Source organism: Trichechus manatus, unplaced genomic scaffold (assembly GCF_000243295.1).
Source record: "Trichechus manatus latirostris isolate Lorelei unplaced genomic scaffold, TriManLat1.0 scaffold00001, whole genome shotgun sequence".
Classification (NCBI taxonomy): Eukaryota; Metazoa; Chordata; class Mammalia; order Sirenia; family Trichechidae; genus Trichechus; species Trichechus manatus.
The window spans coordinates 23864861-23877939 of NW_004443937.1; the positions used below are offsets into that span (position 1 = coordinate 23864861).

Here is a 13079-nt window from a genome sequence, read left to right on the forward strand (position 1 = left end):
CTTTAATTAAACAAGACTAGGTGGGACAGATTTATTCCAACTCTGTAATGTTATTGTTGCCCGCTACTGGCTAGCAGCAGCTCGTCACCTCTTGCACTTGATGCCTGGCCTGCACAATTAGCACCTTATTATAGGCTGACCTCTCTTCTAATTACCATGCATCTCTCAATTGAGCACTTTATTTTACTGTCTTGTTCATGCACTAGTTCAAGTGCCTGGGTTCCCCAACTATAATCGATCCTAAACTCCTTTTGAGCTGGTGCTATGTTTTGGGTTTCTTTTTCATTTCTTCAGGACCATGAGAACACTGTGGACCTCTCAGGTGTGCAAACACCACTTCCTGATTGTATGAACTTTCTAGATGTTTATCCTGGGTATACAGCACATGGCTGGAAGCTGGGAAGCCATGCCTATTTCAACCCTCTGTATCAGATCCACTGGCCTCCTTTGCTGGTGAGGGCTCTCATCAGCTTCTTGGAGTTAAGCTCTACTAGGTCTGTATCTAACCTTTTTCCTAATAAAAGGTTGGGCTGAAACAGAGAAACTTCCCACCACATTCCATGTTCCTCTAGAAAAAAAGATTCAAGGGATGTGAGTTTATGCTTGAAACAGACTTCTCACTTTTGGAGTTAAAACTAACCATAGTCCCTGGTGGTGAAAACAGTTAATTCTTGGCAGTTCGAACCCACCAAGAGGTGTCTCGGAAGATAGGTTTGGTGATCTGCTTCCGAAAGGTCACAGCCTTGAAAACCTTATGGAGCAGTTCTACCCTGCAGACCTGGGGTCACCAGGAATCGTAACTGACTTGACAACTAACAACAATCATAGTTTGCAGGGCAGTTGTCAACTCCATAACAAACATAGGCCACCATCACCAAAGACTCTGGTGACAGAAACAGAGCCTGGTGGGGAGACAGTATAGTTAGAAGTGCAGGCACAGGAGCTAAATCCCTGGGCTTAAATCCTGGCTCTGCTACTTACTAGTCTAGCTATGTGACCTGTGACCATGGTCAAGACACTTAATCTGACAGTGATGGGAAAACAAGCTGATTTAATAGAATTATTTGCCATCCTTGACTTCTTAAATTTTTGACTAAAAAAGGACTCTATATTTATGGGTTTTACAAATGTCTAATCATTATCACAACAAATGTGATAAAAACGGTCTGGAAACATTTAAGCAGAACAATTAGCGAAGGTGCATTGTTTTAGTTGAGATTTACTGTTTATACGTCTTATACCTACTTAGCCTAACCTATCAGACAGCACTCATAGCAGTATTTATGTTATGTAACACAACAGTATTTGCAATTACTGTTGACCCTTTTCCAGCAAGAAATCCTTTGTCAGTTGTCACGACAGTTCAAATATATGTTGCATATTTTAAAAGACATATTGAAAGAATTTTTTCTATAAAGATGACTCCATGGTAACCAGATTTTAGACTTTTCTTGCTCTGTGTTTTTTATCATCTGTCAGTCTGCTGGCATCTTTTAAATCCTCAATCTCCTGAGATATTCTAGCAACTAAAATCCCACTTCCAGGGGCTCTCTTTTCTGAGCAATTGCTAGTACAAAATATGGTTTCTAACATCAGCAGTCCCTGATGTTAGTTATCTCAACAGACAGAGTTCCTCACATAGAATTCAGCTGCCCAAATACACACAAAGGTAACTTTGTGCCACAACAGGTGGAGCACCTGTGCCTTCATTGGGGAGGGAACTCTTCCCGCTTCACCTCTCCTAGTTTCCCTGGAGGGCAAAGTCCAACACTGGAAGACATCTTCCCTGTAGGTACACCTTCATAGAAAACCATGTAGACTTTAGCAACAACTAATATCCAGTCTAAGAAGAAATGATCATCTCTTTGGGGGCGCAGCAGGTAAGTGCTTAAGAATGTGGGCAGACACTTCCTCTCGGTAGCCTTCTCTGACTCCCCTCCTGATTCTCAGTCCTACTGCACACACTGGTGCTACTATCATAGCTCTAACTACAATGTTCTGTGGTTTTGTCGACCCTCCAGTCTCCCTCTCTGCACAGGGAGCTTCTCTGGACACGAGTCGTGTTTTACTTGTCTTAGTGTCCCAAAGCTAGCACAAAGCCCATCTGTAGTAGGCTCCCAATAGTTATCTGTGAAACTGTACGGAAGCCAATATCTGAGAAAATCAACCATTCTTTGGATAATCAAGCTGTTAAGGGTTACTTTCACTTCTGACAACAGGGAAGGAGTGTCCTTAAAAATGGGACATCAGGAAGTCACAAGACCCACTCCTTGTTTCAACCACTTTGGATCAACCTTCCTCCATTTATCCGCATGGCCCCTTGAAAACCTGTACCGTACCCGGTCTGCCCCGCCTGAATGGGCTCCTGTAGTGACCCCAGCTTCACCTTGCAGGTATCCGGTCAGGATATCCAAGGCCCATACTCCGACTCGGCCACCGCGCGGGGCTGGCTTTTTTTACTAGAAGCTGCCACAGCTCCCACGATCACCCCCATCAAGCCGGGCCTTCAAGTCCCCTATGGGAAGCGGTGGGGGCACCCGGGCACTGCGCCCTCGCCAGCGCCGGTTGCCAAGCTCCTCCTCTTTACTTTTTCCGGGACAATGCTCCGGCGACCATCCGGGGAAGTGGACCCTGCAAGGTCCTGGGCCAGCGTTCGATCCGTCCTCAGAGGGACGGGGGAACCTGAGGGACGGGGGGGAGGTGAGGATGCCTCGGAACTAGTGACCCCAGTCCCAGCCCGGACTCTTTCCACCGAAACCGAGCCGAGGAGGGCTTCATCGCTTCTCTTCAACCATCCTAGGAACCAGGGAAAGTGAGGGGCGGGGAGAGTGGGGAGACAGCTCCCCAGGCCAATCACGACGTCCAGCTCCTCTCACTTAGGGTCTGTCTCTACCCTCTCTCTCTCTTACACACACACGACCTGCTACTTCAATGCCAGCTGTGAGCAAACTGCGCCGCGCGCCTCTCCTACTACGAGTCCCCCGGCCCTGGCCCGCGCCCCTAGCCTCACCCAGCTTCTTCAGCCCAACCCCAGTTCCCCCTTCCAACTGACCGTGAAGCCGGTGGCAGTTCCCTAGTCCCAGGCCTCCGGGGGGTCTCTCGCCGCCGCTGCCGTCGCCTCCCGTTGCAGTCCCCGACCCGGGTCCCGGCCTTGGGCTGCGGCGATGGCTCTCCGGCTCGAGGCGCCGCGGCTCCCTGGACTCGGCCAGACACCCGGCGGCGCGCAGGAGAAGCCCATCGAGCTCCCGGCGGCAGCGGCGGCAGCGGCAGCGGCAGCGGCTGCTGCAGGAGCGGCCGCCGCGCTGGCTGATGACGCTCGGGCGCGGGGGGCGCGGTCGCGCGGGGGAAGGGGGCGCGGGCAGATGACGTGAGGCGCGCGGGGCAACTCGGCAGCATGGCGTCCGTGGCGCTGAGCGAGGCGGAGAAGGTGTACATCGTGCACGGCGTCCAGGTAGTTGCTGCAGCAGGTCGGCCGCGGGATTACCCTGACCCTGCGAGCTGCGGCCAGCCCTCGGTTCCCCGGCTGGGGAGCCCCAGGTTGCCGCGAATTTGGATTTACCTTGTTATTAAATGGCTCTGTGGCCGGCGTCTGCATCCCGAAGCCGGCAACGCGGGCGTTTTTAGGACTGGGCGGCGAGCATCCATTTAGGACTGCCTTCGTACTTGCAGCTTTTCGGGTCTACAAGGTTCTGAACCTGAGTAGGAAGGGGTGGGCGCTCCCAGAGGCCTTTCTTGAGGTCTCTCCTCTCCTAGGGGCAATGACCGCCCCCAGGGCCGTCTCTTCACCCTTCGAGTGACGCTTCACTTGGTCTACTCTCAGTATTTTCTTTTAGGAAATGGGAAGAGGTGTGTTTCTGGCTTTCTTTTCCTCACCTGGCGGTTTGGTGGTTCAGAGAGAGCACACACCCGCTCTGAAGATATACATTGCCTTCTAAATGAAGGGAGAAGGATGTCATGGTTTAAAAGGCGGCTTGGCAGCCGGTAGCGTAATTCTCGCTGTTTCCCGTTTTGCCATTCGAGAACTAAAATCCCTAAAAACAGCTAGAACCTAGTGTCTTCTCTGCTCAGACTTCAATCCCTAGTTTTGACCACTCCAGAACGAGAGCTGGAGGATGTTGGGCCTGCTAAGGAGCTACCCGGCTTCCTTCTCTGGCTTTGACCCCACTTGTTATGCCACTGTGCTGGTCCTCCTATCGGAGTTCTTCAGCCCACCCATGGTAGAGTTCTGATGACAGCCCCTCCACCATCCCTTCATGCCCTTTCTCTGCCAAGGCCAGCTGCAATCAGGAGTCCCATGACGTAGCTAATAGATTAAGGCGGCCAGCTATCATTAAGACTCCACAACTGAGTTAAGGCCATGTCCTTTTTAAAATTGTGGCCTGCTTTTATCGTTTGTGCCTGTTACAGAGGAAGTCAATATTTAGCTGACAGGTTGTGTATTAAACCTGAATAATGGAGTCAGAACGTAAAGTTCTATGAACAGGATCGGGAATAAAGAAATATATATTTGTGTGTGTTACAGGGTAACGTGTCTGTTTGTGTTTGGGGAGGTATAAAAATGCTCACAAAGCAATTAGATTTGTCCTTCCCTGTCTTATTTTTGTGCCTACCTTGTTCAGATGATTTTTCTCCTCAAAGGATGCTTTGGGGAGGCATTAAGGGTAACGTTTTATTCCTAAATCTAAAAACCTTTAGGTTTTTTTCCTTTGCTGCCACAGCCCGAAATACTGGTTATGCTTTACAGCCAATTCTCTCTCACATTCCATCTCTGACAGTGGCGCCATGGACATATAATGGGAAAATAAGTGTGTCCTCCTTATATGAAACTTCCCAAGGTTAGAGATGTCTCATGAATATCCTTAGTTCTCATGGCAACTCACTAGCTATTCAACAGCTTATCAGAGACCCACTGAGGCCATAAGTTCTTCTCCCTTGTTACTTTATAATCAGTCAGCACATCATTTATATTTATTACACACACTTGTTATATGTTGGGTGCTATGGGGAGGGGAAAAAAAAAGCTACAGTTCTGGCCCTTGAGACGCTTAGCATATAGTTTGGGCAAAGTTAGTTGGTTTTATTCACCATTTTATACCCAGCCCCCAACATATTATGTGGGAAACATTAGGGGGTGCCAAAACATATTCGTGAAATAGATAAATGAAGAATAGGGGAGAGAGACAGGAAAGATGAATAAAACAAAGGCAATGGAATATAGGATATATGCCAAGGGAGTGGTATAGTTATTGGAAGTCAAACTAGCTAAAGATTTCTGGGGGCTATAATGCTCTGGAAGGCTTTCTTAAGGAAGTAGAATTGCCCCCCTAAATCCAAGCCAAGGGTCCCTCCTATGTATCTTTAGGACTCAGTATTCATTCAACACAGAACTGAGTTAGACTTGGGAGATAGGAAGGAACCTGCCCTTATATTGCTCCCATGCTAGAAGGAAGATGCAGAAATTACAGATCCATTTGTTTCTATGTTTAATTAAAAATTGTACTGAGTGCTGTGAAGGAAAAAAACTTTAGACCTGATCTAGTCCGGGAGATTCCCTAAGGAAATGGCATTTGAGCGGAGCCCTCAGAATGAGTAGGAGTTAAGTAGTCCAGAGCCTTCTAGAAGGATGGGATTGTGAGTCCACAGGCCCTTAGGAAGAGGAAGTGGAGCCACAGGGGTGAGCTGGGGATAATAGTGGAAGATTGGATTGCAGAGGTGACCAGAAAACCAGTTAGTCTCACATTATGGATCTTGATGGGTAATGGTCTATTGACTTATCTGTATGGTATTCCTAAGGCCTAGCCAGTGTCCAGCACTGGGTAGGAACTCAGTGACATTGAATGAGTAAGGTATGCCTTGAAGGGGGGCTGGGTTGGACAGTCTTTGTGTTTTAAGTCAACCGTCTCTCCCACTAATACATGGAAACATTAGGGCCACAGTTGTTAGTAAATACTCAGCTCTGTGTATCATAGAGCCATGCAGAATAACTGACTTTAAATCAGAGCTTCGAACTGGATCAAACTGGTTCAAACCCCTGCTGAGAGTTTGCATTTCCACCCCAGATACACTCCTCAATCTGCATTTTAATAAGATCCCCAGGTGATTCTTACATATAACAAATTTTGAGAACCACTGCTCCCCTAGTGGTTCTCAGCATTGGTCCGTAATGAACTTGTTAGAAATGCAAATTCTCAGCAGGGGTTCAAACCCCGAAGGAACAAGTTTGAAGCCCTGCTTGAAATAAACCTCTTCATAAGGACTATTAACATTGGACACAAATTTGCTGTATTTATGGAGAAGCGAAACAGAATTTGCACTGGCCAAATAAAGGCTGGAGTGCAGATAAATGAGCCTTTATACTACAGGACCTCCACTGACTCGATTCTAAAATTGCCTAAACTTTTGCTAAGTTGGGCATTGAGTATCAGCAGTGCCCCTTAAGCAGTGTCTATCTGGACTATTGTGCAGGAATCTCTGCTACCAGCTGCCTGGGATCTCATGGTCTCCCTTTAAATGAGGATTTGGAGTCAGACTGAGCAGGGTTCCTTTCCTAGCTCTGCCATTCACATGAGGAATGATTTCACCTGGGTAAAATGGGGACATAATCACCTAGGAGCAGAGCGGGCTTGTGAGGACTGATGAGATAAGAGATGCCAAGCACCTGGCAAGCCCTGAAGACGTGTTGGCTCCCTTTCGAGTTTGTTTTTTCCCTGAAACCATCCACGTTATACCCCCAACCTTAATAATGATCCCATTTGGGGTTCAGCCTGTGGCTGTTGAGATTTAAGCTCTTCTTGATTTGGAAAGCTAGAGATTCTTAAGTTTATATCAAGAGAAAGAGGATTACGACAAGGACTAGAAAGTCTCCAGGCAGCTCTGGGGTACTGCCTCTTATGCGATTCCTCATGGGTCACATGGCCTGTCTGACTGTCTTTTATGTCCCAGGCGACATCTCTGCTTCTCTCTGCCAAGTTCATCCCTTCCTGCTAGCCACTTGCTGTCCAGCTTCCCTTCTGCTTTGGTAACTTCTGTCCTCCCCACAATACCTTTGCTTTTATGTGGCCTGTCCAGCCCCCCTCCTCCACATCATGACCTGTCAGCTCCTCTTTAGCTCCCTTATCTCAAATGTTTCCCAGATCAAATTCCAAAGAGAGATTAAGAAGAACAACCAGTTTGGCTTAGCTAGTATTTCATACCAAAAAAGCTGGTTTCCCTGTGGATTGTATGCATTTGGGCCAGGCACCCAGCCTGGCTCTGGCTATTGGTGGTGGATGGTGACTCAGTCATGTGGCCTCTAAAGGGTGTAGGTGCAGTAGGCTTTCCAAAGTCCTGCCTTTTGGGTGCTGTGGCCCTGACCCATAGATTAGACTGGCCCTGATAGGTTCGGACCAAGTCACAGCAGTTGATTCAAACCAAGCCAAACCTGTTGCCATCAAGTCAATTCTGACTCATAGAGACCCTATAGGACAGGGTAGAACTGCCCCATAGGGCTTCCAAGGAGCGGCTGGTGGATTTGAACTGCCGACCTTTTGGTTAGCAGCCCAGCGCATAACCACGGTGCCACCAGAGCTGCAGTAGTTGGTTAGTCCCAACAAACCAGGGCTTTGAACCAGTTCATTTCAGTTCGAATCCCTGCTGAGAATTTGCCTTTCTAACAAATTCCCAGGAAGTTATACATGCGAATCACCTGGGGATCTTGTTAAAACTTAGATTCTGATTCAGTATATCTGGGGGTGGAAATGCAAATTCTCAGCAGGAGTGCGAACTGGAACGAACTGGTTCTGCAATAAGCAGGCTTTCCTCTTGGGACCCATCAAAGCCATTCCACTGAATTTTGTTGTCTGTTCGAGGGAGGTGTAGCTTAGCTGATGGTTTCAGCTGCTTTTCTGTGGGTCTAGCTTTAATTGTAGGCTCTGTCCATGGGAGCAGTTCAGAAGAGGGAGAGCAGGACCCGAGCCCAGTCTTCAACAATGAGTTGGAGCAGTCAGTGCCCAGTTGCTGAATCTGGCCATGGCAGAACCGGAGCCAGCACCCAGGAGTTGACTGTTAGCCCTGGGCCCTTTCCGTTTTCAGGCCCCTGACACACAAAGCCTGTGTCATGCACTGCAGATACGCCTTGTGGAAGCACATCCTTTCAGAGGAATGCAGGGCTACATAGCAGGCTTGGGAAGTGGAACCCAGGCTGGAGGGACAGTGTCTGGTTTTGCCTGCTGGGCTTGGTTGGAGCTGCACAGTTGGGTCAGTCATGGTCCCTTTCCTAAGGGAGATCACATTCGAGGAGAGGAGATTCTCACTTCTCCTCTAGTAAGCTCTAAGGTTTTAGACAAGTTGAAGCCAGGTAATGAGGGGATTAGCATCATCTGAGAGGACCACTTGGTGTCTGAATCCTCCCAGGTGTGTGAGATTGTAGCCAGCTTTGTCAGCTTCTATTACAGAGGAATAGTGCTGGGTTACCTGGGTGTGAAGAATAGCAGCTCTGAGCTGAGTTATGTGTACAGCATTTCCACTCAGTCACAAACAAATTTGGTGCCTTGATTTCCTCACCTGTAAATTGAGGCTGCTGTTACCTCTCTCCAGGGTCATTTGTGAGGATTCAGTGAGCTAATCATGTCCCAGAAGCAGGGAAAGGAGTTGCTAATCGTGCCCCAGAAGCAGGGAAAGGAGTCACTAGCAAGGGCGGATTGACCAGTAAGCAAGGTACGCATGAGCTTAATTATGTTTACTTACTAATGTGTAGCGCACGATTTCACATGGGTTTTACCACATCTTTGATGTGTCCACATTTGTAAAATAGAATGAGTACATACCTATCTTATATGGTTATCGTGAGGATTAAATGAATTAACTGTAGCATTCCTAGCACATTCTCTGGTATATAGTAAATGTGCAGTGAATAGTAGCTGCTACTGTTTTTATTTGCAAATAATTGTTGCTAATTTAATTTATAAGGTCTCTGGGTGGCACAAATGGTTTGCACTGGACTGCTAACCTAAAGGTCAGTAATTTGAACTCACCCAGTGGTACCGTGGAAGAAAAGGCCTGGCAGTCTGCTTCCATTAAGATTACAGCCAAGAAAATCCCTGCAGTTCTGCTCAGTAACACATAGGGCTGCCATGAGTCGGAATTGACTTGGTGGCAGCTAACAACAACAATTTAATTTTAGAGATCTGTAGAATTAGAGAAGCATCTTTGAGGCATCTAATTCAGTCTCCATCTTTTATAAACGAGGATACTAGTCCAAAGAGGGAAGGGACTCCTTGGTCAGGCAGCTAGTGAATGACAGAACCAGGCTTAGAACCTGTGACCAAATGCTGAGTGATCACTCACACTCATACCATACCCACAACCCACAAAGGATTCCTTGTAAATGTAGATGTCTCTGGGCCAGGTTTTGACTTTCCCAGCTGGGCACACCCGCAGGATCAGGCAAACTGCGGGGTTAGAGATTGACCTAGAAAGCCTTCGAGTTCTCTGGGTAAGGTTATGAGGAGACACAGTTACCTACATGGTCTCCAGTGAAGGGGGATCACTGAGTGGAGTCTTACCTGGCAGGCTCCCCTCTCCTAGAGTTGAAATTTTATTATTTTCAAATATGTATCTCCTCAGACTCAAGATAGGGATTACCTGGAGGAGGGGATGAGCTGCAAAGAGGACTTCAACCTTGTTTAGGATGTTTATTTTCTGTCATTTAAAAGGGGGTGAGAACAAAAGAGCTGAAGCAAAAATGACAGAAGTGAGTAGTCAGTACTGTGTGGTGGGAGCGTAAGGAGCTCTTGGTGGTGCAGTGGTTAAACGCTCGGCTGCTAACTGAAAGGTCGGCAGTTCAGGCCCACCAACTAGCTGCTGTGCGGAAGAAAGATGCGGCAGTCTGCTTCTGTAAAGATTACAGCTGTGGAAACCCTATGGGGCGATTTTACTCTGTTCTATACAGTGGCTGTGAGTTGGAATCGACTTGACTTTTGGCAGTGAGTTTTTTTTGTTGGTGGGATTATGCAGTGTTTTGCTTTTCTGTATTTGTTTAATTTTTCAACGTAAGTCAGTCACACACGCAGTTAGCCAGGCAGTTTAAAGATAACTTCATGATAGTTACGCACATTGCGATAGTGTTTTTGTTTGTTTGTTTTAAACCCTTTTGGGGACTGCAGCCTATCTGAGAATCTGATGAAGGTGATGATTCTTTTTCTGGAAAAAAGTACTTTCAAAAAATATTTACAAAGACTGAGGAGGATTTCTGGGAACTGACGTGGAGTCATTTTCTGGATACATTGTTGAGAATGAGAAAACAAATACAAAGGAGTATATGCACCATCCTTCATAAAAGAAAGTAGATATAAAAAAAATTCATGTATCTGCTCATTTGTGCAAAAGAAACTTAGGAAAGATAAATCAGCAACTAAAGATGTTGGTTTCCTACCTGGGGTGGGGAAGAGGTGGAAGGAAACAATGAAAACAGAGTAGTAGGGATAAGGAAAGAGGGACATTTCTCTGAGCATACCTTTTCCAATAGCCTTGACTCTTTAACCACGGTGATGTTCCACATACCCCAAAAATAAAGAAATAATTAAAAGTAACTAGGCTGTGGGGTACCCATAGTTGTGCCATCCAGTTGATTCCGACTTGTGGCAACCCCGTGTGACAGAGTAGAACTGCTCCATAGGATTTTCTTGGCTATAATCTTTACGGAAGCAGATTGCCAGGTCTTTTCTTTTGTGGAGCCACTAGGCAGGTTTGAACTATCAACCTATTGGTTACCAGCTGAGTGCAACCATTTGTACCACCCAGGGACCTTGAGGGAACCTATACTGGAGTACAAACAGTTACAAATGAATAACGTAATCACCCTGAATGGCAAGGGGGAGAAGAACTAAGTAACTGGAAAACAGTATTTTGTCCCTGGATGGTGTAAACGGTTTAGGCTCCACTACTAGCTGAAAGGTTGCTGTGTGAACCCACCCAGATGCACCTCAGAAGACAGGCCTGGCGATCTGCTTTTGAAAGGTTACAGCCTTGAAAACCCTGTGGAGCAGTTCTACTCTGCACACATGGGGTCGCCACAAGCGGGAATTGACTTGATAGCAACTAACAGCAGCAGCAAGAAGAGTAAAGACAAAAAGAACTCTACACAAATACTGTATTCTGTTAGGAAATTTATTATGCGTGGAGGTATGGGTTAGCAATTCTGACATCACTTTGTATAGACTAAGATTGAGGAAATAAGTAAATGTATTGTAGATAATGAGAGGTAGGTTTCTCCCTGTCTGAGAAAGAAGTTACAAATAAGAAAAAGGGGAAAGTTAGAATGAACTCTGTGGTGTTGGACTGGAATTCAGCTGTCTGTATGAACTCATGGCTTTTAAAATATATGTAGATAAACCAAAAACCAAACTCACTGCTGTTAAGTTTATTCCAACTCATGGCAACCCCATGTGTTACAGAGTAGAACTGCCCCATAGGGTTTTCTTGGCTGTAATCTTTATGGAAGCAGATCACCAGGCCCTCTGCGGTACCACTGGGCAGGTTCGAACTGTCAGCCTTTAGGTTAGTAGTTGAGGGCAAATGGTTTGCTCCACCTAGAGACCCATATATGTAAACAGATACAGGAAGAAATATAGATGTATATGTGCATGTGGTTAGTATACGTACATACATTTTCTAGCTCTGTTTGCTAAGAAGGTCTAGAAGCAATCATACCCCATGCTGTGCGATGGATCGCTTTCCTGTGTCTATGGTCTTGTAACTGCCACCAAATGATTGGGTGGGACCATGCTAATAAGGTAGATGGAACCCTGATGAGGGGATTGGTCAGTTTTGCCATCCGGCTAGGCTTAAAATGAGCCATCCCAGGGGCAAGAGGGAGAGAATGTTACCACTACCGAGTTTCCCTTTTAACATATCCACTCACGTATTGGCTGAAGGCAGAATTACATGCTCTCTCAAACTATAATACCCAATATTATTCATTTCTACCATACATTTAGATCTGCTTTACAACAATAGATAGGAGAAACATTCAATATCCATTGTACATTCAATTAAACACATAATCCTAAACACCTAACGCTTTTTAAAACATTCCAGTTTCATCTTTTGCACTCCACCCCTTGACTGTTTTCCCATTCACATGCATTTGGCCTTGGGTCTCTGGCTGGGTGGAACCAGAACCCTGGCCCCCTATCAGTTATCTTGCTTAGCAGGCCTGGCTTTGGCCCCAGGCCACTCTAGATGCTTTTCTCCCCTCAGCTGCAGCAAAACTTTCCTTTCAGGCAACAACAACCAAAGTAATCATCTAAGAATCAAGTTTCACTTCCCAAGCCCCTTTGTTCTTTCTCTTACAAAGTCACATCCTTGTGAGTCTAGAGACAGTGCAACAAATCCTGCTCCTGACCCAGCTGTGAAAATGGCATGGGCGTGGCATCTGACCTCTGCTTCATAGCAGTCAGCCTTGTGCTGTTGATCTTGATTCTCCTTCCCCCTTGTGAAGTGAGAGGAGCAGCCATTTTTACACCCCATTAGCAGTGAGCATGCTTAGCACCCAGATCCTGGTTATTAAATTCTATTCTCCAATGAAGGGAACCAGGGCTCCTCGGAGAAATGAGTGATTCCAGGACTGGGGCAGGAAAAATACAACAGGCTGGAATATCATGTGGTGCCAGAAAGTAAAGGAGTACTCAAAAAAGAAGTGGAGGCATGTTAAAAGGATGCAGGAAACAAACGAACTAAAGGAGCTTCCCAATGGCCAGATCTGGAGCACTTAGAACATTGAAATAAATAATGGTAGCATTAGACTATAACTCAGAGCATGAAATAAATGTGAGCTATACTGATATAAATAAAGATGTAATTAAATGGGAAGAAGGGCTAGCTGTTCCTTACAGCAGTCCATTAAGAAATGTTGTCATGGATTGAATTGTGTCCACCCAAAAATGTGGGTAGCAACCTGGCTAGGTTATGATTCCCAGTACTGTATGATTGTGTTATCTGATGTGATTTCCTTATGTGTTGTAAACTCTACCACTATGATGAGATTATATGTGATCTCCTCATGTGTTATAAATTCTATCACTGTGATGAGGTTATACTGA

The 13079-nt window shown here is 46.3% G+C and overlaps 2 protein-coding genes across 5 annotated transcripts in view; one reads left to right on the top strand and one right to left on the bottom strand.

Moving 5' to 3' along the window:
• ZDHHC3 (zinc finger DHHC-type palmitoyltransferase 3) overlaps positions 1 to 3274 on the bottom strand; it is a 57339-nt gene extending 54065 nt beyond the window's left edge. For 3 of the 4 annotated variants that reach the window (XM_023726208.1, XM_023726212.1, XM_023726218.1), the window contains exon 1: positions 3053 to 3274. The gene's annotated coding sequence lies outside the window, so the exon portion shown is untranslated. The remainder of the gene's footprint in view (positions 1 to 3052) is intronic. The other variant, XM_004368449.2, reaches the window with a different exon arrangement.
• A 96-nt stretch (positions 3275 to 3370) lies between these two features.
• EXOSC7 (exosome component 7) overlaps positions 3371 to 13079 on the top strand; it is a 37642-nt gene continuing 27933 nt past the window's right edge. The window contains exon 1 of the mRNA XM_004368450.3: positions 3371 to 3451. Within this exon, the coding sequence (XP_004368507.1) occupies positions 3395 to 3451 (57 nt within the window). The 5' untranslated portion in view covers positions 3371 to 3394. The remainder of the gene's footprint in view (positions 3452 to 13079) is intronic.